The sequence below is a fragment of the Lissotriton vulgaris genome, chromosome 1_1 (assembly GCF_964263255.1).
Source record: "Lissotriton vulgaris chromosome 1_1, aLisVul1.2, whole genome shotgun sequence".
Classification (NCBI taxonomy): Eukaryota; Metazoa; Chordata; class Amphibia; order Caudata; family Salamandridae; genus Lissotriton; species Lissotriton vulgaris.
Genome location: NC_141685.1, coordinates 877,444,425 through 877,471,195, shown reverse-complemented (window position 1 = coordinate 877,471,195; position 26,771 = coordinate 877,444,425). Strand labels below are relative to the sequence as shown.

Here is a 26,771-nt window from a genome sequence, read left to right as displayed (position 1 = left end):
AGACAGTATCCGTCAGTCTGGATGGTCCATTTTGGCTTTGATCCTAAACCGTTGGGTTATGGGGTCCCTAAGGGGTCTGCACTAAGCCCCACATTGTTTTCAATCTGTATATGACCCCTTTGGCGCCCTTAATTGAATCCTTTGGCATACAAACAATATCTTATGAAGATGATACATAACTGCTCCTCCCCCTTGACAGAAATTCACAGAACGCACTGTGTATCTTCCAGACCTGCTTGACTTCTGTGTTTCTGAGGATGTGCGATAGTGGCCTCCAATAGAATACTCACAAGAAATTCTGCTCTTTGGAGCCCCTCTGCACAGCAGGAACAATGACCATTGGCCCAAGAATGTCACTTGCCACCTCCCATGGAAGTATGCAGTCTGTGTTAAAATGTAATACTATTGCTTCTTTCGACCCCCCCCCCCTCCCTTCCCACCACCACCACCAGGTGGGGCAGGGGTGGACGCATGCTTTGGCCTGCTAAAAACATTAAAGTTCCTTCTAACTCCTCCCCTTCCCGCATGAGAAAATAGTGATCTATGCCTTGATCACCTCAATGCTCAATTATGCTAAATCTCTTTACTGGGGCCTACCTACCGATCTCCTGAAGAGATTACAGCTGGTGCAGAATTCTCTGCCAGGCTTCTACTATGCCTTCCCAAGGGAGCCCACATTCAGCCAGGCCAAAAGGAACTTCACTGGTTCCCTATAAAAGAATGTGTGAGGTTCAAAGGTTTGGTTCTGGTACACAGAACTTTTCACCACAAAGGCCCTCTGGATTTGTCAACAGATTCACACCTTATCAACCAGCCCGGTCTCTTCGGTCATCCACTCCTTGCTGGTAGAAATTCCTCATTTCAGACGGAAAAAGCAGAGCGGTAGCTCCATCTCTTATCGGGCTGCTAGGAAGTGAAATGTTCTCCCAGGTCAGCTCCCTGCTTCTAGGGACATTCTGACCTTTAAGCGGCTTCTTAAGACCTGGCTCTTTGGTTCTGCCTTTTAGTACCTTTGTTATTTAGGGATCAGACTTTCTCATTAGCTCCGGGACGCTCTATTGAGTAGCTGTTGCACTTTACAAATCTTTAAAGAATAATGTGTAATTGCATTAGCACTTTTGGGTTAAAACATTTTTTGTCCTTGGAGAAGAACAGGATGAATTATTTTTTGTGGATTTAGGATAAAGAAGTTCTTTAAATGTTGTAAATGTTCACAAGTGTGAATGAGCATGTCCAGTGGTGAAGACGTGTTAAGATAGATTAGAGTGTCATCTAGGTATTGTTGAATGGAAACATCTCTTTCTACAAGTTACATAACTTAATGAGCATGGGCCCTTTAATACAAACACGTAAAATGAGACCCCACTCCAACAGATAGCTATCCCAAACTCTCAGCAAACCTTGCTACTCTTTAACCTTCCTCATAATTTTCCACACAAGTCTGACACAGGAGGTGACAGCAGTTAAATATCTTTACTTAAGATTAATTATATTAGATGTCACTATCAGCACATCACATAGTCTTTGCTATTAGTGTTCATGATAGTTCAAGTTAGCCCAAAAACATAATAAATGCAAGTCCCATTAGTAAAACATAATGTTACATTCCTTGAACACAGTCCAAACAGAATACCCCACCATAGTATGTATGTGTTATGTTTCTAGAATCCTATATGAATGCATGTCTGCCTATGTTTACACTATCCAAAGGCGAGTAGTAGGGCACTTTTTTGCCCAGTGTTAACAGTGACCCTGTAATGCAAAAAAGTTCTCATTTTCCACAGTGATACTGTAAAATTCACATGTGCCAATGTCGTTAACCTTTTGTTTTTTTCTTCAATGCGTTTTCTTTGTGTAGGTTAAACAAACCGTTTTACACCAGCATTCAATTATCTGCACACTTTAGAAGTGATATGTTTGTTTAAAAACAAAACACTGCGTGACAGCTCCTCCTAAGACAAACTCATATTTTAGTTGCTAGCTTCCATGACAACTGAAGTCATTTACCATGACACTTCTGAGAGTTTCCCTTACTCGCTACTGTTTGTGTCTGAATAATGCTGTGTTTAACAAGAGAAAAAGACAAGGACTTCACTATAGCCAGTCTAAGGGCAAAACTTCTTATTCTAATGCTGGCTCTCCCTTCACCTCACTCAACGTAGTGTGATCCATCCTGGACACATCGTTCAGTCTAACTTAGCTTAAGGTACAGCTAAACTCTTAGAAAGTGGCTACTAAGAGGCACATATGAAGTGTCTTTTAGCCCCCCCCCCCCGCTTTCTTACTAATTGTTGGCTTCATTGTTGCCCTTTTTTTCTTCGTTTTCATTGATAGCTGCATCTCTATGCATGCCGGCTTCACTTCATCTCCATGTTTTTGTTTTCTTCCCTGAAGCATGACCCAAATACTGGTTCTCGATGTCTTCTTATCCCAGCTTCCCCTACAAACAATTTTCCTGTACTGCAAAGCTGGTCAATGGGCAAATACAATTTTTTCTCTTCCTGCTGCTGGATCCCCCTCTTCACACTTCCCAAAAGTTGCATGTTTATATAAACATATGTGGTATTTACTCATAGTAAATTTCTATGTACATTATTTGTTGCACATGACACAAATCGTCAGCCTAAGTGCAGCACACAGTTCTACAATGAGGTGGTTAAATTCACGAGGCCATCAAGTATTGCAGCCACAAATGGGAAGTTTTTTGGTTGTATCTATAATACACGATTCCTCTATATCCTTTCTCAGTCCGCCTTCGATCTCGTGCCTTGAAAGGAGCTGTGGGAGGTGCTTGATCAGCTTGGGTGTCCACCATACCTTCTTAATGTGCTAGTGAGGTTACATTCCGATAACTATGCACAGGTTAGATGCGTCAAATTCGAGAACATTCCTCACGCTTCCCTGTTAGAAAGGGGGTCAGACAGGGCTGCGTTCAGGCCCCCTTTTGTCTTTATATTAATGGGCTCATTGCTTTTTTAAATAACATTAAAGATACGGATGCACCGAAACTGGCCACTGGGAAAATACCTGCGTTAATGTTCGCAGACGATCCTCTGCTATTGTCCAAGTCACCACTAGGCATACAACGCATCCTGGATGGGTTTGCCCAGTTTTGTAATATGAGAGGTCTGGAGATAAATTTATCCAAGACCAAATTCATGGTCTTTAACCCTCCAAATACCACGCCTCCAAACCCCTCCCTAAATGGCATTCTCCTTGAGAAAGTAAGGACGTTTGATTATCTGGGGATAACATTGTCCGAACAATTTGGGTGGGGTTCCCAGATTATTAAAGCACGGCTCAGGCTCACTCAGACATCTGGTGGGGGGGGGGGGGGGGGGGGAATAATGAAAATGCTCAGATCATCCACTTTTAAGCCAGTTGCCCCTTCGGTGGAGATATACAAGTCTCAAGCAAGAGGAGCCACCTAGTATGGGGTAGAGCTTTGGGGGCATAGTTCCACCACATAACTTATGAAGCTAGAAAATATTTTCATGCGACAGTTCATAGGTCTACCACACAGCACCCCACTGGTTCCCCTTGCATGGACTTGGGTATGAGGCCAATTGATCAAGAGATCGCCTTCAGGCCCTTGACATATTGGAGGAGGTTATGGGCAACTCCTGAGTTGAGTGCATTCAAAGAAGAGCTAAAAGAACTGCTCCCCAGACTCATTCCCAGTAAAACCCCATGGTTGGCACACATTAGAAGCCTTGCCAATCAGATTGGGAGACCGGATCTCTGGCTATCTCCTGAGCTATCTTGTCCAATGATATCTAGGGCGGATCTTGTGAAACAACTCAGGCATTCTAATCTGCTGCTATTACTGAAGAGCACCAAAGAGGGCAGGTTGACCAGGGAGTTTCTACAAATAAAGGAGATGTACATAAAGAAACCCTTTCTGGACGTAATCCAGCCACCTATGGCGAGGAAATTGTACGCACAATTTAGATGGGGGAACTTACCTTTGGCAGAGTACACCAGTTCATGGGCTCCGGAGAATTTGAGCATCTGCCCTTGTTGAAAACAAACAGCTGAAACCGAGCTGCATGTCCTATTTTTTTGCCCGGCATATGTGTTACCCCGCAAACACTGGGTACCTCAATTAGGTAAAAATCTAGGTTTTACCCGCTGTGCCGCGGCTTTTAGAGTTTTCAAATATGATACCGAACCTTTAATTGTATTTGCAGTATCACGGTTCTTAAATGCCATGTGGCACATTAGGAGAAGTCTTTTAAAATTTGCGTAAGGGAGGATTAACTAGAGACACCTCATTCTCTATATGTTACAGTGCATTTTAATGATTGTCTGGGACATGTTTTTTTTTTTTAGGAAATTGTAATGTGTAGTAAGTGTTTATTAACCAAGCATATACTATGAAAATGTAATTATTGTATAAATTGTGTATATACGTGGGAACTGTTTATTATGAACTTTTATGGCCTAATCGGCCGAAATAACGTTTTTACAAACCAAACCAGTATTCCATAAAATATGGGATATAGTGTTTCACAATAGCATAGTTGATCTGTAACTCCTCCAACTATCAATGTTTTCAATTCAACCAGATCAAGAGCATCTTCACTTAAGCTTCTCCAAGCAATCAAAATATGCATCTCTAACTTCTGTAAACTTTGGGCAAATAATGTCCTCAAAGAGGCCAGGCACCAATAATCCTCCCCCTCAAGTCCCAATATTGTTAAAGTTATCACACATCATGTGTGTTTTTTCCTCTGAGCTTCTTAACATAAAAGCAAATATACCAACCATACATATGCTACGCAAAAATGTTGTCCGTATCAGAGCTACAAAAACTAGGCCACTCCTTTTATTGGTAGCAAAAACTATTCCCCAAAGATTACTTCACTGTTAATAATCAACTCCCCAAATACACTTGTAAATAAATCATCACAGTCTTGAGCAAGGCCTCCACGCCTTCAAACATTGTTTCAATTAAATGGTCAATATTTTGGCTTGAATAATCCTTGCACGAGGCACATTTGATAGTTTTTAGCATTTTATAGTTTTTGTGAACCTACCATATATCAAATTTTTTGTAATTTAGTGCATCCTGCGCACTTCTCATTTGTGACCTTCCTCTCACTGTATTCAGTTGCAAGCTTCACACACAAGCACTATGCTTCTGGGGTTCATCACTAATATCTCATACCTGAGCTTTGCCCACACACACCTCACTCTGCATATCTAGCTATACCTATTTTCTGTGAGCATCTCATATGTGTCTCGCACAGCAGCCTTTTTTAGGTTTCGCCTAAGTGAAAGGTGCGCACTGCGCAGCTTTTCGCGCAGGCGAAAACCTAATGAGAATAACTATGTGGCTTGGGAATCCGCCCTCTGTTCCATTGGCTAGCTCCATAAATGGAGGCTAGCCATTGGAACAGAGATCTGTCCGTCATGGCCAGACCAGATTCGTGGGCGTTCCCGCGATTTCTTCCCTCTCCAACCTTTTCTGATCGTCATCGCGGCGGTGGGTGTGTGCTATTTTTTTTTTTCGTGTTGGCCTGTTTTGTTCTTTTTAGAAGTGTCTGTTGCTGGAGTTGGCTGCATTTTCTTTATAAATGTGTTTTCCCTTTGTATGTTTACGTATTTTGACGTTTTCGCTGTTATGTCGTCTCCGTGTTTGTTTTCCGTCTTTGCGTGTTTTGTTGCTGTCGTCTCACGCCCTCCCCCCACCACCCTGCACAGCGCAGTCACCACCTGTGCAGCGGTGCTGTGTCCGAAGCCATGCCAGCACGCTCCAGGAGAGCCTCTCCGCCGCCGCTGGGACAATGGATCTACCACCCTTGCAGCACCAGCCCCCGCCGGGTGCACCACTAAGGCGCGGGGCAGTGCCCTCCGAGGGGACCCCGTCCCTGCCCGCAGCCTCCGAGGACCCAGAGCTGCTGAACATGCTGGACCGCTGCTCAGGGAGCAGGAGGGGGGGGCAGGAGGGTGCGGGTGTAGCCATCCGGCGCTTTCAGAGGCCCAGCCTGGTCTGCCTGGACTGCCAGCTGCGCCACAGCCCTCGGCGGCGCCTCTCGCTGCTCCGCGGAGCTCCGTGGTGCCAGCCCTGGGTACTCTGTATCCTCCGGCTCCGATTTCTCAAGACCACTTTGATGGGGCGCGAATTGTTATCTTCCTGAATCCCGCAGTGACTGCACCCCGCTCGGACTCCTAGGGTTGGGGTTGTGACGTGGCCCCTGACCCCTGGCAGAGCCTCCTTGGGGGGGGTCGTCTTTTGTACGCACTAGGCTTGTCGCAGTAGATTGCTACGCACACTGTATGTCCCTGTTGGTGGCTGTGCGTAGCCTAACAGTTTGTTGCACAACCCCTCTGTGCTAACAGGGCTGTGTCTATTGCTGTGCAGTGACGGTGTAGAGCGCGGGCCTCCTCGCCACAGGCTGCAGGATATAGGCGGATCATGAAACATATATGCAGCAAAAGCCCCCGCCGGGTGCACCACTGGGGTGTGGGGCAGTGCCCTTCGAGGGGACCCCGTCCCTGCCCGCAGCCTCTGAGGACCCAGAGCTGCTGAACATGCCGGACCGCTGCTCAAGGAGCAGGAGGGGGGGGGAGCAAGAGAGGGGGGGGCAGGAGGGCGCGGGTGTAGCCGTGCGGCGCTTTCTGTGGCCCAGCAGTACTATCCTGTACGGAACAGGGAGCGGCCCCAGTACCGCTCAGCGGGGGCTCTTTACGTCTAAAACAAGCACAGCACTTGTTAGCGGGGCTCTACGCTGTTTAACATGAGTTTAACTGGGGTGCAAAATCAGATGAAGGTACCTCTAAAAGGGGCGTGGCCTATGAAAATAAGGGCGTGGGGTACTTATGTGACCTCTATAGCTTACCACCAACTGGTATTTTGGTACAAGATTAATTAAAACATGTGAAATATAAACAGAAACTAAATGTCTGACTTGGATTACCCTAATCTTTTTCACATGACTTGTTCAGAAATTGATCCGTGTTATTGACCAGTAAAGTCAAGGATGTGATGAATACAGGACCCGACAGGGACCTTTTGCAATGCCCAGTTTTATTAACTAACGGGTCTGAGGCAGGGATGGCTTTGATGACCGTGTTGCCCCCTTCCCCCTCCCCCCAGTTCCCGACACGCTCCATGCAAGTGTGCCCACTCGTCCCATTTCCAGACTCTGTCATCGAGGCCTTTGGGACCCCACAGGGCTTTGGAGTCCCCAAGAATCTGCAGGATCGAAGTTTGAGACATATCATCAAGGAAGCTTTTCACTCCTCTGAGGTCAGTAGGAGCATCATTGAGTCACAACGATAAAGCGCCCACAGACACTTCCGTTTGCATGGAGCGCTACAAAACACTCATGACTGCAGCGCGGACCATCATAGATCGATAACCTCCTGCTACAAAATAATAAATGGGATAAGCCCCCCATTGCTTCCTATATTTAAGGGTAGACACTTCCAGACATACCTCCGAAAAGAACTTATTTACTTGGATAATCTCTGTATGAGTATGGCACTCTACCCTGCACTTGAATTTGTTAGATTTTAAATTACATGTAGTTATTTACAGTAACATAATACATACCAAACTGTGTATCAACATTAAGGAGTCTTGCAACGTTCGATTGTTGGTGGGGCTGTATTTAAAATTCACCTCACAGATCTTTATTTGTGAGGTGTACTCAGACCTCCAGGAGCTATATGTGTCGTTCTATTTTAAAGTAAATAAGGGCTCAGTAAACAGTGAGCGCGCATCTGCGCTCCTCTTACCACCGGCTCTGCCCCCCTGGCTGAGGCTCCTGTCCCCCTCGCTGAGGCTCCTGCTGAGGCTCCTCCCCCTTGCTAGGGCTCCAGCACCCCCCCCGCCTCCGCCCCTCCATGTCCAGCAGCAAAGGAAATTCCACTCTGTCTTCAAGGCGCTGTTGGGCTCCCAGTCAGGGCTGCGGCCGCACAGAGGCACGGGAAGGCGAGCCCCAGCCTCCTTCGTGACCCCTCCCCTTTCTTCTTTCCTTCACCCTCCCATGCATGTCTCCTGTCCCTCCACCACACATTATTGTTTGTGTATCTTCTGGTATCCCCCGTTTCTCCCTCCTTTCTTACGCTATTTCACTCCTCTCGTATCCTGCCTTTTTCTGACCTCCGAAACCTCTTTCCACGATCTATCAGCTTAGGTTGCCGCAGCCTAGGAGGACGAAGCGCTACGCAGAAGCCTCAGCTCGGGGCTATAACAAGCCACCATTTCCTGACGTGCCGAGCGTACAGAACAAAGGGGGCGCGGAGAGGAGGGCTGAGGGGAGGGAGGAGGGCCGAGGCGGGGGAGGGAGGAGGGCCGAGGCGAGGGCGGGAGCGACCACTCTGCCGAGAGAGGGAGGCAGTCGTGAGCCCGCAGAGGATCGCCTCAGCCACCTCTTATCCCCTCGCACGGCTCGGGACGTGCTTAAATCGATTGTCTTGCATTCAAAGCGTCGTCCGCGCCGCCGAAACAAAGTGGCGATTACACATTCAAATGGCGGGCGCCCTCCTCACGCGGGACGCGGGGTGCGGGGGGTGGCGCGCTGGAGGGACTTTTTTACCTCAGCCGGCTGCGCAGGAGCTGCGGAGCAAGGGTGTCCTGGGCCCGAATACGAGCAAGTACAAGGGCTTTCTCCTCCCGGCCCAGGGATGGAATAAAAACAGCTGGTTTTAGGGTACAGTGCCATTGCACCTGCCAAATCGATGCAGTACACGCGTGGGAGCGCAACGGAAGAAACCCGGGGTGTTTGAGTCAAGCCTGTGCAATTTAAGAAACTGAAGATACGTACATTTTGCACCAGATTACTGTTTTTGTAATAATTGGCAACAACCCTACATTCCAGAGAGCATGCCAACTCTGGGCCCATACATACATACCTATGAGACACTAAGCACTACATAAAAAGTGCAGTGTCCGCGTCTATCCAAGATTCTACGCAATACTTATAGTTAAGGACGTCCACTGCCATCATATTTGTAGCGCGAACCTCACACGCCTCTCCCAGCACTTACTACACAGGCCCAGCACTTACTACGCAGGCAAAACTACAAACCACGCCCTATTAACTAGCGCTACAAAAAAAAGGTGTGCAGCCTCCGTAAGTCTATGAAGCGCTATACAAGTTCTACAGTGGGATATGTTACTGTGAGTGGTGAGACTTGGACGAACATTCTCGCTAGCACCTAGAAGCATTTCAAGTATACAGTGTTCACTGTACAAAATCAGTAACAAGTAAATTGTTTTGTTTAGTGCTGGCTTGTGACCAAGGGTCCCATAAATGCCAATGAGCTTACTAAATTTTAGTCAATCTTGAATTGTTAACATTGTTAGCTGATGAAGGTAGCCATGCCCATGTTACTTTTCCCAATTTGCCAACCGTGGGTCACAACCCGCAGCCAGCACGTTCGCCGCGGGCCGCGGGCGGGAGCTGCCTGCGCTATCTGCACAGAGCGCGCGCCGCCGCCTCCCCGCGGGCGGCGTGTTGAGGTTTGGGTATTTGTTGCCAACCAGTAGGGTTGAATATATTCTGCACATTAGGAGGCAACCCATACATAGCAGTAACAGTATCAGCAAGGCTTCTTCAGGTAAACGATTTTGGGTTTTGTCATACTTTTGTGTGTAAAGTAAAACACATCAACGTTTTACACATAATTCAAAGAAGTTAGAAAAGACCCTCTGTCAAAAGCAATACCAAAAGCTCAAACTTTAACAAAGGCGAAACCATTGCAATGTAAATGCTTGTTTTACATTGTTAAGCATCTCTCTTCCACACAAACACTTTACATCTCATTGTTGTGGGCAGCCCAAACAAGGCTAGTTCTTATTGCAAAAATAGCTCATAGGGCTTCTTATATTTTTTAACAAGGTGATGCGGTTTGATTGCACTCTACACTCATCATCCATCTGCAATAACGCTTCTCATAGACTAGACAACAAACGTTTCTGTATTGTGTTGTATACTTTGCGATGCATCAAGCGTTTCTCCACCCTCCAGCCACAGAAATGCGATCAACTTCAAGATTTCAATAAACTATTCTCACTCTCCTTCTTGCGCCCTGCTAAACCAGACGCTTCCAAAAGGGATGGGATCTGACTGACTTCAATACTCAAACAGACACACAGAATTCTATACCATACTATTAGACCTGCCAGCCTTAGGGTGGTCTTCCCCCCAAACTTTTTGCCTGCTTGCCACCTCTTTTTGCGGATTCTTTTTGCTGGCCTTAGGACTCTAAGCACTTTACCACTGCTGACCAGTGCTAAAGTGCATGTGTTTGTCCCCTAAAAGATGGTGACATTGGTGTATACCCGATTGTCATATTTAGTTTACCTGTAAGTCCCTTGTAAAGTGGAATACCATATACCCAGGGCCTGTAAATTAAATGCAACTAGTGGCATGCAGCACTGATTGTGCTACCCACACAAGTAGCCCTTTAAACATCTCAGGCCTGCCATTACAGAACCTGTGTGCACAGTTTTATTGTCATGTAGACTTGCCATTAAAAACCCCTTGCCAAGACTTAAACTTCCCTTTTATTACACATAAGTCACCCCTAAGGTAGGCCCTAGGTAGCCCATAGGCCAGAGGGCTGTGTTACTAAAAGGTAGGACATGTACTTTTAAGTTATGTCCTTGTAGTGAAAAAGACCTACATTTGTTTTCCACTACTGTGAGGCCTACTCCTCACATAGATTAACATTGGGAATTCCTTAATAAACTCTTTTAAGCTGTAATTGCTTATTAGAAAGGAGTAGCTGTGTCATGTTTTATATCTTTGGAATGGCGATGATAAATCCACTTTACTGGTAAGGTTGGATTTCACATTACTGTTTTAGATATTCCACTTTTAGAAAGTAGACATGTTGTAGTGTGGGCTGGGCCTTGTTGCACCCATTGTTAAGTTAGCATAGGCTTATTAGAAGTTTAAAAGCCATTTTACCTTTATGCCGCTTTTGCACACAACACTGCATATAACTGTTGTTGTAAGTTAGGCTGTTTGAAATGCTTCACATGAGAATGGCTTGTTTTCAGCATCCCTAGACTTACTTCGTGACTCTAGTCTGCACACTGAGTTCTAAAGCCTCCAAGGTCATTATAATAAGGTAGCAGTTGTTTGGGCTGAACGGCTCACGCTTTTAGCCAGAACACAAATGTAGCTGCAGCCAACGTGATTCTGGCGCCTTTAATATCACGCTGTAAGCATGATTTCAGACACTTGGAAGAAGGCCGTTTTTCCAGAGAGACAGAGAGCTTTTGCAGATCCTGATGTGATTGATTCCTGATGATTCCAGGGGTTTGGGGTTCCCCCGTACAAGCCTAATAGACCTTCTATATTTTATAAAACATAGTTCCTAGCTAGGGAGGGTGTTATCCTAGGCACTATAAGACCTATTTTCACCATCATTGTAATATGTTTTCTCCCTTTGTGTTTTATGGAATTGTAACAATGCTGATCATATTATTTCTAATCATATGTCTCCTTATGTTAGCAAAGATACTGCATCTCAGAGCACGTTGTTAAAATAAATATGTTAACCTTACCCGTGTCTCTTTTTTACTCCTGTTGTGGACTGGTATGAGAGTATGACGAAAGAGTGTTCTTGCTTCCCACCATTCCTGAGTATAACCTAAGTGGCATGCTCTGGGTTGTCTAATCATTGGTTGCTTTGCTATAGGACGAAGAGCTAATATGACACTGATGCTAGCTGGTTAGGGTTTCTAGGCACGAAGGTGAGTTTTTTGGTACACCACAATTCACTGAGGTCCTGGGTCTCTGTGCACAGTTCTGTGTAGGAGCAGAATCCCTGCAACAATGTATCTGCACTCACTGCTCTTTGTGCCTGCAGCCTGTCTCCAATATTAGTCCAATTGCATTTTGAGGTTTAGGAATGTTGTGAAGAGCATTTAGTTTATTCTTCCTTTTTTTGTCCCACCTTTGTTGGCTTGTGCATGAAGATGTCAGATTTAAAAGCCTTTTTTCACATTTGATCTGATTACTTTGTGAATGTAAATAACAATTAAAGCATACTTGCAAACTATAACTACATTAGGGTGACCAGGCATTCAGGATTTGCCCGGACTGTCCCTGTTTTTCAACAGCTGTCTTGGCAGATTTCTGTAAAATTGGCTCATGTCCCTGTGTTTTGAGAAGGTAAATAGTGAAAGGCACTTTTTTTAGGCGTTCCAAAGCAGGCTAGTAAGCAGCTGTAATGAGTAAGCAATTAACAGGTGTGATGCTGAGTTTAAAAAGTACATTTTATCTATTTTCTTAGTGCCTCTTATGTGTTTCTATGTGGACTGGGCTATCATTCTTTAACACGTTAATGTAAATTGGTAGTCCTTCCTCATTTTTTGCAAAATTTCCCGGTTTTCGGGTCGCTCAATCTGGTCAACCTAGACAACATGCCCGACTGTTTCAGTGTTTCACTACCAAACTATGCGATTTTATTCGTTTAACGGAGCGTACGGCTCTCAGACAATGGGCGATTTGTGTAGGTCACCGGTAAGTCCAAAAGTTTGTCCTTGTCCCCCAACCCCAAAATGTAGTGTCTCCTACGCCCCTTTTAGGTGGTACAACTGGGCCCAGTTTTGTCACTGGAGCATAGAGGAATTTGATTGTTTTAATATTTAAAATTGTGTTCACTGGATTAAGGCAGGCAATTACAGGCTGGCTGCAGGTACGAACTCCTAAGCTTACAAATGAATGTGTACTTGTGTAACGTAACTGGTGCTCAAGTAAAGCGCTCCAATACCTTCGGGTCAAGATCGCGCTGTATAAATCAGCAAAAAAAACTGCAAGAGATTACAGACTAACGTTAGACTGATATCAGGTCCGTTTTGACATGGAATAAATAGGTCACCTGCCAAAATTTACAGACCATTGCAGTACCGTAAACTCGCCCCCTTTCAAGTGAGCTAGATCACGGCCCTCCCCTAGAGCAACTAGACAGCAAAGTTATTTTCATTTCCAGGGACGTGGTCAGCGCAGGGCCGGGTGTGGCTACGCTAGGGGGGCGTGACTGCGCGAGGGGGCAGAGTCAGGCGCCCGGCACAAAGTAAGAAATGCGCTCCTGAGAAAGTCGCTATAGTAAAACAGACGCAGCTGCGTAATGGAATCTAGCTACTCGAGTCCACTCACCGGCACCGCTCACAAAAAAACTGAGATTCCAAATGCTTTCGGCCAGCACCAGTCACTAACAGAGACCATTCAAATCAGGAAGCCGTGCTAAAGGTGTGACAGCTGACGCGTCCACTCGCCACAAATCGCATCTCGTGGTATAGTCTGTTGGACCCTGAACCCAATCAATGATGAGCCACGGTTTCCCTAGCCAATCCTAAAGCACGATACAATCTCTCAGCCTCCCAGAACTTCATTAACCAATCACATGCTGAAACTCTGGAACCAATCCGAGGCCTCTCCAAACACTGCTAGAATGTTTCCTCTTCTAGAATTGGCTTCTGCACAGTAACCATGTACACTATGAATAGACAGGTTGACCGTTGAAGGGGTTTCTTCGGACTCCTGGTTTCAGTTTAACTGGACAGATTGTTTCAGAGAAATTCATGACAGGTCGTCGCTGCAGGGAAGAACCGGATAACAAGTACGCCTAAGAGGACACCCTGATACCAAACCTTTTGATAACCAGAGAAGAACCGCACCTGTTAAGCACGAGTAAGCCGAGAAACTCAAAGGAGAACACGACCTGACACAGAAAAATCGCAGGAACATGTTGAGTTTAGTTTAAAGAGATGCTGATTAGAATCCAAAGCGACCACAAGGATAAATCCTGATGGATAAGAGAGTCCACTTCCCTTGACAAGAGATTGGCGCCTGAAGAGCAACCCCTTTAGATATGGCCGCCTACTGAGGAGAGGGCAGCACACCTGAGGAGCGGCTCCTTTGTAGTTGTCGACATGACGCTGCGCTTCGGGCAGCACCTCATCAGCTCGTCTGTTGTGTTTCTGAGAACCGAACTCTCGTTTGCCCTTGTGAACCGAAAGCCGGTGGTGCCCGGTCACGTCCTGGTATGCCCGCTGCGCCCAGCCGAACGCTTCCGCGACCTGCGGCCTGAGGAGGTTAGCGACCTCTTCAACACCACGCAGCGGGTGGCCAGTGTAGTGGAGACTCATTTTCACGGCACCTCACTCACCATCTCTGTGCAGGACGGGCCCGAGGCTGGACAGACGGTGCCACACGTCCACGTGCATGTGCTCCCCCGCAGAGCCGGTGACTTTGCCCGCAACGACCGCATCTACGAGCAGCTGCAGGATCACGACAAAGGGGAGGAGGCCTCCTCTAGCAGATGGCGGTCAGAGGAGGAGATGGCCATTGAAGCTGCAGAGCTTCGGAAATACTTTGACAAGAATTAAGGACAGTGCTCTTCGGTTCCTTCTGTGATGGCAAGGGGGAAGAGGGTTTCTATGATTCGTATGACTCAACATATCCACTGAGGCTCTGGGAATGACATCAGGAACTTCTAAGCTAGGACTATCCATCAAACGCGAGGGAGAGCGACATAGACGCCAGATTGTAAGGATGGCCACAATGTAAATAAGGTCTCTGGTTCAATTCGCTACCTAAATTGTTTTTTTGTGGTTATTCTGCTTGCAGCCCACCCACTTGGCTTTAAATTGGCATCCCCAGCTAAACACTGCTTCCATTTCTATACGTGTTAGATAAGACCACTGCATGGATCTCTCTCAATTGCCAACTTCTCTTGTGGAGATCCAATGCTGCAAAAGTTGCTAAGTTTCCAGAATACTTCCTCAGGTGAGAAAGTGCCAGCGCAAGGGCCTCCATAAACACCTTGATCATCAGACTGACTCTGTGGAGATGATCACCATAATTGAGGCAAACATTTGTAAATCTAAAGGCCGGCGTCCATTTTACCACTTGTGTAGTGCCAAAGTACCAGTCCAAACTAGATTGGCAGTTATTAATGTGAGGTGGAGATGGCTGACAGCATTTGGGATTTAATCAATGTCGAAAGCGGACTTCTCTAATGAGTCCAAGTGGTCCACAATAACCATAAACCAGTATTTGCCAGTCTTCGAAGAATACAATGGGCTTAAAAGACCTCCTGAAGAAGTGCAGGCCAGACCCATACCAACTTCAGGTACCATCAGCATGTTTGTTGGCCTTATAAGTACATGGCGATAGATAACATGAAAGGGTCATCATTACATGCATTCTGTGCTAATAACACAAAGGTGCTGCTAAATAAATATTCCTTTCAACAGAATTGTTTCCTTGTTTTGTATCGTACTTGGGGAGTGTTGTGCTTCCATAAAGGGTCTCCTTGAACTAGTATTCTTGTGACGGAGGAAGCTCTCCATCCTTGCAACCTGTTGACCTTGGTACGGTACTGATGAATAAATGCTTGTACCAAGTAAATCCACTATTTCCTTTTAATAGTAAATGGGTTTCTACCTTGAGAATGAAACAAAATACGAACCGTCCCTCTACTGTGTCTATGCATGTTTTGCAGGCTGAGCTAAACGAGGACAAACTATATTTCAACACCTTTCATTAACTCTGAAAGGGCACCCATAAACTGGTGGAAACTGAATTGCTTAACAGTTTTGTCAGAGATATGACGTGCAATACAATACTGAGATTTAGCCTCAAACCGATGTCTTCTGTATCCTTTGACAATGGTCGCTGTGGTTTGGATTTTATGGGACTAACGACTGGGCCACTAGAATTATGCAACAGGTAAAGACCAAATTATGCAGTGGGGTTGACTACATTATTGCGTCAAGAAAATGCAAATAATGCTGTGCAGTGTGGCACATTTTGTAATGGCATTACCTAATTTTGTCATATATGGCATGATAATACTGTCTTCGAAAATATTTCTTTATCCTATTAATAAAGTGAGATAGAAGGGTTTTACGACCAAATCAATACCCAGGGAAGCCACTAGTTGGTTAAGATGTTTATCTCAAGCCATTAACAACATCTCCAACCCTTCCGGGGGAGAATGCTTTCTATTTATTAAATGGACTCTTACCCACTAGAAGTATCAAGTGGCATGCTTCATCATGGAGTCCTCGGCCAGTCCCCTGCTATGTCTCTGTGGGCTCAACCTTGTGGTCAAGGGAATTTTTATCCAGTATTGTTGGTAGTGGAAGCTGAAGAACTCTGATTAAAATTGCCTGTGCACCCTCTCCCCAGTTTAATATGTTACAGGGTGCTCAGGCACGATTAAAGACACAGGTGATGCTTGCAGGGAAAATTTGTGCTGTCTAGCAAAAAAAGTCAGTCTACATGTTGCAGCCACCTATCTCAGCCCAGTGGGTTTTATGGCTTTCCTCAGGACTGAAATATCAGACCCCCCCCCAAGTTTTTCGGGGTATTTCGCCTTTCTTAGTAACTAAGGTTTGTTGGACTATATATATATATATACACATACACACATCCATGCATGCCAAACTTACACACTATTAGGGTTTATTGGCTCATTTATTATCTATGGTTTTGGGTAGAGAAACAGAAAGAAGACCATATTAGTCTTCCTCATAATTATCATCTCTTGTTATCTTGCCAATTGTGAGCAACAAAAGCTATGTGAAACAAGCATTGGCATAGCCAATAGGTCGGACCTTATAAGTGTTTAACAATGCAACAGTTAATGTTGGTGCACCAAGGATATTGTGCTGCATAACTAAATACTTTTAAGGTCCCAAAAGCGAGAACTATTACCTATGTTAATGCTTGTTTTTAGGTGATCTTGGCACCTGCCATAAACTGAAGAACTTGGACTTACACATTCGTTGTTTTTCACTCAAACCCCACAAAAACTGCTGACAGGCCTGGACTAAAGGCACCTTCACACATGAGGCTTTATGCGTTTTCCAATCCAGGTGTGTCTAAAGTAGTTTTGCTCCCTACAAGGACACAAGGGCATATATTGCAGGAAACTGTTTCAATGAGGTACAGCCTTCCATCTCACAAGCATCATGTACATGTTTCTCGGGGAAACACCCACGTTAACACCATTGGGCATGTTTTCCCGTTTACTACATAAACGTTAATCTCCATAAAAAGGCTGTCATTTAAGAAAACTATCTTCGTCTCTCGACGCGCCTTAAAAAGCAGAATCAAGTTTCTTTTTACTTTCACAGAGACATTCCTCCTAAAAACGAACTGAAATGACAAGTACTTTTTTCTAAAATAACTTTTCAGCAATGCGAAGAGAAATAGGACAGCACACGACAAATCTATTAATGTGATGCTTTTCAGCGATCATGTGGAAATAATATATTGTGCTAAAGGCTTGCTCCTCCTTGACAGCAGCCAAAACCAAATACTATCAAAATTATTGCGCCTTTGTGAGCTAGGCTAATTAATCTTCATAGTAGATTAACTTGATAAAATGTTGACCTAATTTAGGATTAAAATATTACAAGTAACATTTCGGGCTGAAGGCTGCAACATGCCTCCTGTCAACGCACCATTGACCGAAATAACTCCGAGCTCTGCAGAAGCTGGGCGGAGATGAGTGTGTTTCTACTTGAACCGAATTCATGGGACAATGGATGGCCTTTTAGACCTTGCACCTCACAGAAGGAAGCTTAAATGTAATTAAATATATCCATGATATAGCCCTCACATACCTGCTGGGCTTGAACTGTCCCTCCAAGCACTGATTTCAACCTGCCAAAATTTGCGCCGGGAAATTATGAGGTGAATTGCAATGCATGCAGCATTTGGAATTCTTACTTTTCACAAAGAATACCTAGAATTGCAGGTATTTATTGCTCCTGGTAAATACTGCACACAGAGGTGGTAATATAATACGAAGCAAGTGGCAACCATGAACAAGCATAAACACTGCAACACCAACATGCAAGTTAAGAAAAAGAAGCTTGAAATAGAGATAACAAGCTTGCGCGAAAAGCATTACCCCTGATGGAGAAAAGACAGATGGCGGCTGCGCGCATTTACGCGCACATGCACGCAAGCTTGAGGCCAGCGGCTGGCAGCACTTTGAAAATCCCCTTACTAAAGGTCGAGCAACAGCGCATGCGCTGTTCTAAGCTCGACCTAAAAAAGTGAAAGTAAACAGTACCCTTACATGAAAACAGCGTACATGTCTAGGAAGCTTCTTTGTGTTTCTTGCCCCAGGATATGCCCTCAGGACAGCAGTGGGCGTGGTGGACACTGGGAGGTCAAAATTACTATTCTAACTTATGTCCTAGACCACTTGGGGAAAGAGCAACTTACCTTCAAATTATCCAGGAGGCTTATTTAGTTAGGATTCCAACTCCAGTCCTGGAATAGTTTGGCGAAAGCTAGACAGTACCCAAATATTTTTAGGAATGGTTGAAAAGTAGTAATTATAAGTAGCAGAAAATGCTGCCCACATGGTGCAGCTCAGGGCAAAAAAAATAGGAGTTAACTGGTGTGAAATGCAGGTAGTGGCTGTGAGGGCAATAGTATGAAATACAGTGTGCTCAGGTGTCGTTCTTTGCCACATAGGCTGTTGCTTTTGAGGAGGGCAGCCCTATAGTCATGCTAGATTAAGTATGGTTCAGATTGTAACATTTAGTACAAGATCTTTGGTTAAGCATGTTATAGCTTTGAGTGTCCCCCCTCCCCTACTACTTCATCAGGGGTCGGCATCCATTCATGAACCTATTTGGTCCTCAAAACCCCTGCATGTCAATGAGAACCACAGGAGACTGATGTAACAAACTCTCTGGTCTATTGAGGTGTGCGTATGGCCTGGCCCCTTGCATGCAGCCATATGGATGACCCCATCCGCTTTCCCGCTTTCATCGAATGCATGGCAGCCTCAGTTGTAATCACTCAAACTTGTTGTGTAGTGAAAGCACCCAAGCTCTGTAGAATAGAAAACAGGATGTTATACGAAGATAATGTTCTTGGTACCATTCAAGGACTCTTTAATCAAATAGGCAAATATGGCATATACTGGGTAAACAATAAAAAAATTGCTAGCTTTTGCACCAATAATTTTCCATTCTGTTAAGGACAGGGAGGCGAGGATTATTGCTACTCTTTCTTTTACTGCAAAAACACAGCAGCCAATGAAAAACATTTCAACACTACAAACTACATTTCCCATGATACCCTGCCCACAACCACGAATCATGGTCAAGCAGTCCATATAAGAATAGCCATCGCCATTTTAAGAGCCTCCTTCTTTGCTCCCAACAGTCCACCAAATCAAGCTGTGACAAGAACCAACATCACCTGTAGGGCTAACTCCAGCAGCCATCTCCAACATAGAAGCAACAGTCCATCCAGGAACCGGAACACGGAATGTCACCAACGCCAGGAAGACTGGAACAGTATCACTCTGTTTAGTGATCTGAACCTGGCATAGAAGACGACCCGTAATATCCATATAACACAGACTATACATATGGGTAGGTCAAGTCCTAACAATCTTATAATGAATGACATATTGGCCAGGATAATCCTTGCCTCTGTGTCCATTATAGTATGGACACTATTTTAAAATCTATTTCAGGACAGGAGAATCCGACTATTGCTAGTTTAACACTTATCAAAAACCACAAACGTATTATTGCTCACAGGTTTATAGTAAAACTGCTTAAATGTAGATTCAGATGACCAGTCAACCCACTTAATAATATCCTGAATGGTAGAACCCAGCATAAAAGATTTAGAGGCCATCGCCCCTCGGACAAAATGAGCAGCAAAAACCTGGGTTTCAATAAACCAAACACAAGGAGATGATGGGTGGAGAGCTGATACTTTTCAGACACTCACCCTCAATCACATATCTGGGTTGAATCCTTCATCGTTCTTTAGCTCACTTTGCCACCTCAGTTCAGACCCAGCCATATGCAAATCAGTCTTGACCCTGTGCCTCATGGGAACAAACACCATCTTCTGCTATTATTGACTTCAGCCATCTAGCAATTGTGGCAAATGAAATAGGTTTTTAAATGTATTTTGTAACGCAATCCATAATTGCCTAGAACCTTCAGGTCGCAAAATACAAGTACATTCTTTGTAAGCTTTCAAACATCCAAGCACACAGAAATGCATTATACTCCAAACAACAAGAAAAAGTTTTTGTTCTGCCTGTAATGGCAAAAGAAACTCCTTCTAGAGAAAATACTCTACCTATGAAGTGTAGGGCTCTCACGTCCGAAGTACACCTGCAGGCGGATAGACCTAAAAGTATATCCAATTTAGCTGATATTTGCTTCCCAGACAACAAAATTATCTGACCACCGCTCAAGATGAGCCAGAACTAATGACATCCTAAAAAAGGAATATTTAGCCTTGGGAGGATTAGCCACCTGTATACCCTTAAGTAGCTTACAGAGAACTGGGTGCATCCCTATGGGCTTACCATCAACCTGTACATGGCCAGCAGGAATGGCAGAGTAAAAATTATTCCCAGACCTGTAAGATAAACGTTTTGAAGCTTTTTTGGACAGAAAACTTACAACGTGTGACAACTCTGCCTCCACGGGATCCATATGCCATTCCAGACACCAACCCTTCCAGCATCGCCATGCCAAGGAGTATGGTGCAGGGGGCCAGGCCTGGTGGATGAAGCCTGAAGATGCCTCCAAAATGCCTGGAAAATTCCCCTGTTGCCTCAAAGCCTCCAGATCATCAAGGACAGCTGTCCCGACATTATCAACAGATGCAGCTCTCCATGAGAGCCCCATAGCATCATCTGAGACCAATGGAGGAGGAGAGAACAATCACATGTCTGTTCCATCAGAATCAGAAACCAATACTGAGCTTTCCAAAGTGAAGTGACCAACACTATCTCCACCATTTGGCGAGCGACCTGAGTCACCACCCTGGGAATGAGAACGAACGGGGAAAGGCATAATTCAGAGTCGCAGACCAATCCTGCGAAAAAGCATCCGTTGCCGTTGATAACTGGTCTGGCCTCCAGCTGCAGAATGTCTCTGACTGGTGATTCGGTCTGGAGGTGAAAAGATCCATTGTGCAAGGAACCCAAAGTGTTTGTATCCCCTGTAGTTGCCAATCGCTGTAATTTGTTAGATATCTGGAGTTCCAATACGCCACAGTGTTGGACTGCCCGCGAATGTACTCCGCTATCATTGATAACTGATGATTCTGACAATGGTGCCAAACGTCTTTAGGTATCATCACCAACAAGGGTGATCTCGTGCCCCCCAGTTTGTTGATGTACCTGACTGCAAATCTGTAGTCCATCCTGAGAAGGCTGCAACAAGACATCTTGGTATAGAGGGTCCATATCGCGAAGGACCCCGCCAACAAATCTAGACAGTTGATATGGCGGGACAATTAGTGGAGAGACCACCTGCCGACCATGGAGACATCTCCTCCGCGCACTCCCCAGCCCCAACGGGAAGCATCTGACCCGATTATTACCTTTTGTTGAGACCCGAAGATGGTCCTGCCGTTCCAGGCATCTATATGTTCCAACCACCAACAGAGTTCGTCCCTCACTTCCTCTGTCAGAGGAATCTGATCCGTGTACGACAGGCCCTTCTGAACGTACGGAATGTTTAGTCATTGGAGAGCCCGTTTGTGAAGAGGCCCCTTGAAAATGGCCTAGATTGAAGACAACGTTCCAACTAGGCAAGCAATAGTTTGCAAGGAAACCTGTCGAGAAAGGACCAAGGGCCATATGTATGAAGCAAATTCGCATTCGCAAAGGCCGAAATTGGGATGTATGAATGAAAATTCGGTGCAAAATAAGGAATCGCAAAATTTGCGATTCCTTATTTTGCAATTGCATTTAAGGAATCGCAAATTTTGCAATTCCTTAAATGCAATGTATGAAGCTAAAAAAAATTGCTAATTGTCCCAAAGGAATCGCAAATTACCACCAACTTCAAGTTGGTGGTAATGTGCGAATTTCTTGAAAAATGCAAATTTTTGAATTTTTCTAAGTGCCATGTGATGCACATACATGCCCTTAGGGCATGTATGTGCACCACCTGTGCACCCATACTTATTTCAGGGGTGCAACAGGGTGTCCTTTGGACACCCCTGCACCCTTGAAATGATTCTCAATTTGCGATTAGCAAATTGCGAATCGTAAATTGCGAATAAATTTCCATTCCTTCCTATGGGCCAGGAGGCCCATAGAATTGAATGGGAAAGTATTCCTTAATTGCGAATTCGCAATTTGCGAATTCGCAATTAAGGAATATCAAGAAATCGCTAAAAAATTGCGATTTTCTTGATACATACCAATTAGCGATTCTGAAATAGCGATTTCTTAAAAATCGCTATTACAGAATCGCTAATTGATATCTTGATACATATGGCCCCAAGTCCCTCCTTCATGTCTCTCAATTTGTTTTTGGGGACTGCGAGTCGATCACAAACACCAGAAAATCTATTGCCAGAGTAGGACAAAGAATCAACTTGGTCTCATTGATGACTAAACCAAATTCCTGTATGAGATGTTTTCATCTCCAAATGAAGGGTGGCCAAGGTGTGAGATTGAGCCATGATGAGAACGTTGTCCAAATAAACTATCATACGTATCCCCTGTTCTCTGAGATGGGCCACCACTGGCTTCATCACCTTAGTGAAACACCATGGTGTTGAAGAAAGTCCGAAAGAAAGGACCAAATATTCCAACCACCTGCCCCTCCATCAGAATTGAAGAAATCTCCAGTGAGAAGGAAAGATGGGAATGGTCAGATACGCATGCTTGAGGTCCAGCCAGACCATCCAATTCCCTTTCTGCAATAGATACGCTAAAAGATGGATACCCACCATCTTCAAATGTTTGTATATGAAGTACTGTTTGAAATCTCTCAAATTCAGAACCAACCTGTGATCACCTCACCTGTTCTGTGTTGCAAAAACACCCGTCGCTGTTGTCGCAATATGCCACTGCATGCTTCTGCAGCAGGTCTTCTATTTCTGCATCTATAAAAGCGCACTCTTCTCAGGGAAAAAGTAACTGTTGAGGGAGAGATACTGGTTTTGGGATCTGATAAAACTCTAGATGAAACCACTGAACAGTCTGCAATATCCAAGCATCCTGGGTAAATCAAACACAACCCCCCAGAGGTACAACTGAGGTATCGAGAAGTCTTACCTGCAGAGTTTTGGGATTGGAGTCCCCATCTGTGGCCATCTCAGTTGAAGCAGAATCTGGAGAAACTTTGACTGCTGGGATAGAATGTAAGAAGTGTGGCTCAGGGGTTAGAGGTGGCAGACCCGGAAGCTGAGATCGGCCCTGGACCAGGTTTCAATTCCCCGCCTCGGCGGGTCCTGGGCTCAAAAATTCAATGGACTCGATAATTCTCGCTCCGGTGCCTTCTCGACTCTCGGGTTCACACTCTGCGACTCTGGGCAATAGCTTGCTTAATCTCCACAACGGCCCCTCGCGGCGGGATGCCTGGCTTTCACCTTGTGGATACCCTGCCGGGGTTATCTCATAGGGGAATACCAGGACGGGTTCCCTAAGCAAGTGCTTAGATACCAACCTCGGTCAGTGATTTACGCTATATAAATACATGTACATTTACATTTACATTTACAATGTGCCAGCCATGGTAGAATCCTGTTACTCTCCTCTACCTCAACCATATCCACCTCTGGGAGGGCCTTGCTAATAGTAACAGCCTGGCAAGCAGCACCTGCCTCGCCCGGCCCGATTGAAAAGCCCAGCCTGAAAAACTTTTTGTGATATTCAATTGGACCTTATCCAATGAAGTAAAGGTGCCCACATACTTGGACACGTCCTTGACAAATTTATCTCCAAATAGGTGTCCCTCAACCAAGGGGCCTGCTTTGGCCGAAGCAAGTTTGATTAGGTTGAAGTCCATGTGCATAATGATAGATGTGCACCATTCTGTTGACATGGGGCAGGTCGCGTTTCCCAACAAACATAGCCCGTTGGGACCAGCCAGCTAATGTGACGGAGTCAACATGTGCACCCGTCTTCTTGGCAACGAAGGCCATCTCTAAAATCTTTGCAAGTGGCCCAACCAAATCCAGCAACTTGTCCTGACACACGTCAAGCATGGTCAATACCCTTTTTAGGATATCTAGCAAACTTCTTCAAGAAGGTTAGATGGTCTAGTCGATTTTTGGAGTCTCAGCAACCTTATCAGGGATATCACTCCTGGGTATTCTGCCAGTAGACGGTTACGGACCTCCTTGTCAAAATCTTATCTTAAATTCTCATGGAGGTATTCAGACACTTCAGAAAAAGGCGTTTCATCATACGAACTTGGATGAACAATATCCTGACGATTAAAGTTAAAGGTATTTGAGGGACTTATATCAGAAACTCGTGTGCTGGCGAGGCAGACTTCTTTGCCTTTTTCTTTTTAGGGGGGTTATAATGATCGGATTGGGTGGAATCCGAATTGGTGGTATCAGTATAATTACCATATTTGCCTTTGGGTGGTACATTTGAGGAGGTCGAGTACCTGTGATCACCCAAAGGGCCCTGTGGGAGATTAGCCAGAGCGTCAGCATGAGGATACTCAGTGGACTTGGTTTTCGCTTTACAGGGTACATCAGAAGAACTTGGCTTGGAGTCCGGTGTTGAAGGATTTTGAAAGCTATGGTGTTTTGCAAAGCTTTCCAATTGATCAGTAATGGGCTTAAGGGCCGCAGTCGGAGCCTGATTCACTGTAATGGGAGTTGCCCTTTTGACTGATTGCTGGACAGAGGCATCCAGGGGTCAACTAAATTATCCGCCAAAAGGGGACCCTGTTGTTCCTCGTATTCTTTCTCCTCCCAAGGGGGGCAATTTTCCATTATTACTGATTTCCTTTCACTATTTCAAAGGATCACTCAGGGAGCCAGCCCACGTGCACCAGAAAAACTGCAAAAATCCACTTGGCTCCTCAGCAATGCTGTAATCACAATTATTCTGGCTCAAGGGAAACCAAGTTGTCTAGAGCCAAACAATAAATTGAGCATCCATGCACTTTGTAGGGCATCCCGATTCTTACAGCCGGAGTTGGCGCAACATTCACGCTGCTGCGAATCTAATGAACAGCGGGAAGCCAAGCATTAAAAGAACGCTACGGCGAGGAGGGCAGATGACAGGAGAACGAAGCGTAGTCCAAAAATAGCCCAATTGGTTCCGTACGCCCGCACGGCTCTACTAAAAGGTCTGGCTCAATGAGGGAAGGTGTCGATAACTAACAGGGGTGACCGCAAAGCGTTCCACTCAAAAGAGCAAGATCGGGCAACTGGACAATCGGTCCCGAAGTCGGGACGACGCCATAGGACAACGCGGGAATGACTGCGAAGTGGTCCGCACCAGGAGCGTGATTGGGCAGCAGGAGCGTGATCGGGCAGAATATAATTCGGTCCCGAAGTCAAGACTGACATACAAATGCAGCTTGTTATCCATCAGACAGGCAAGGAGCTGAAGGCATTATCACAACATAGTCAAAAATAGATATCAACAATTACAACAGGAGTAATGAAGAGCCACGTGTCTCAGCTGCGATCAGCAAAGAAAGAGGCTCATAAGATGGCAATGGCTATTATATGGACCATGATTGGTGGTTGTGAGCAGGGTATCATGGGAAATGTAGTTTGTATAGTGTTAAAACATTTCCATTGGCTGCTGTGTGTTTGTAGTAAAAGACGCAATAATCAGAGCCTATTTCCTGAAATAAAATTAATTGTGAAGTGGTCCAAATAACTTAATACCAACCACAGTCTCCTTAGAGGGGATCTGATTATGATGAGTGGGTATCAAACCATACTAATCAGGTTTAGATCATGATCTCTGTGCCCTTGTGGTGCTATCAATGTAAATGAAGAGGGGTGGGAGCAGGTGTAATTTCCAGCAAACTAGCCCCTGTGTGGCCACTCACGAGTTTCCCAACATTATCACTCTGCTCAATGTTAGCTTGTGTGACACGTGCAATAATTTACGCACCAAACAAGGGATGTCATCATTCACTCCATCGTTGTGTGTTGCCAGACGGTGGATCCACTGTTGTTCTCTTTCAAAGAAGATCTGTTCTACTTTTTTAGTTGTATTGTCAAGTTGTTCCAACACAACTCATTTGGGGTCCTTTGGTGTATGTGCACTTGTGGTAAAGTGATTACACATTTTTGTGGTGTCATTCCCACTGTGTTCATTGATCCATTGGCTAAACTTTCTGCCTATGTATTTTGAGTGGCACGGACATGACATCATGTAGATTACATATGATGATTTGCAATGAGAATGTTTTTTCAGGATCTTTTTATTGGGGATGTGAGGTGGCATATGCTACATGAACCACCTGGGTAATGCCCTGTTATCTGGGGTAAATCCCAAAGCTGTGATACCGTAGTGATCTCCCTCCTCTGGGTGCATGGTTTGGTATGCACCACATAATCCTTCAAGGTAGTGTCCCTTTTCTGTGGAAATCTGTGTTTTTTAAGTGTAACTTCCCTTTAAGTAGGCACTAGTTCTTGTTAATGATCTTCTTTACATAATTTGATGCTGCACAATATGTTGTCCCACAGGTGAGTGAGCCAGTTTCCTTTTCCCTGTGGGTGGCTGCCAGTTACACTTCGCTATTCTGATTCCTGGCTCTTTTCCTCAATTTTGATAGGATGTATTTGAGTATCCCCTAGTTCTTAGCTTTCCAGACAGTAGGCCTACTTGTTCTTTGAAGTCTGTTGTGTTACTGCAGTTTATTCTGAGCTGTAAAAACATACTAATATAATAAAGAGAGAGCCCAAACCTTTGAGGCGGGTAATCTCAGGAACCACAGCCCCAATCACAACACCCAATACAGCGTTGGAAAGGGCAGTTGCAGCAGAAGGACATAGGCTATGCAG

General features: G+C 45.1%; 2 protein-coding genes across 2 annotated transcripts in view; one reads left to right on the top strand and one right to left on the bottom strand.

Annotated features, from left to right (window-relative positions):
• SLC25A17 (solute carrier family 25 member 17) overlaps positions 1 to 13,316 on the bottom strand; it is a 337,066-nt gene extending 323,750 nt beyond the window's left edge. Inside the window, exon 1 of the mRNA XM_086958413.1 lies at positions 13,128 to 13,316. The gene's annotated coding sequence lies outside the window, so the exon portion shown is untranslated. The remainder of the gene's footprint in view (positions 1 to 13,127) is intronic.
• A 125-nt stretch (positions 13,317 to 13,441) lies between these two features.
• FHIT (fragile histidine triad diadenosine triphosphatase) lies at positions 13,442 to 15,228 on the top strand. Its single transcript, XM_086958410.1, has one exon. It carries the CDS (start codon positions 13,904 to 13,906, stop codon positions 14,357 to 14,359), a length of 456 nt encoding a protein of 151 aa, XP_086814536.1. The 5' UTR covers positions 13,442 to 13,903; the 3' UTR covers positions 14,360 to 15,228.
• The last annotated feature ends 11,543 nt before the right edge of the window (positions 15,229 to 26,771 follow it).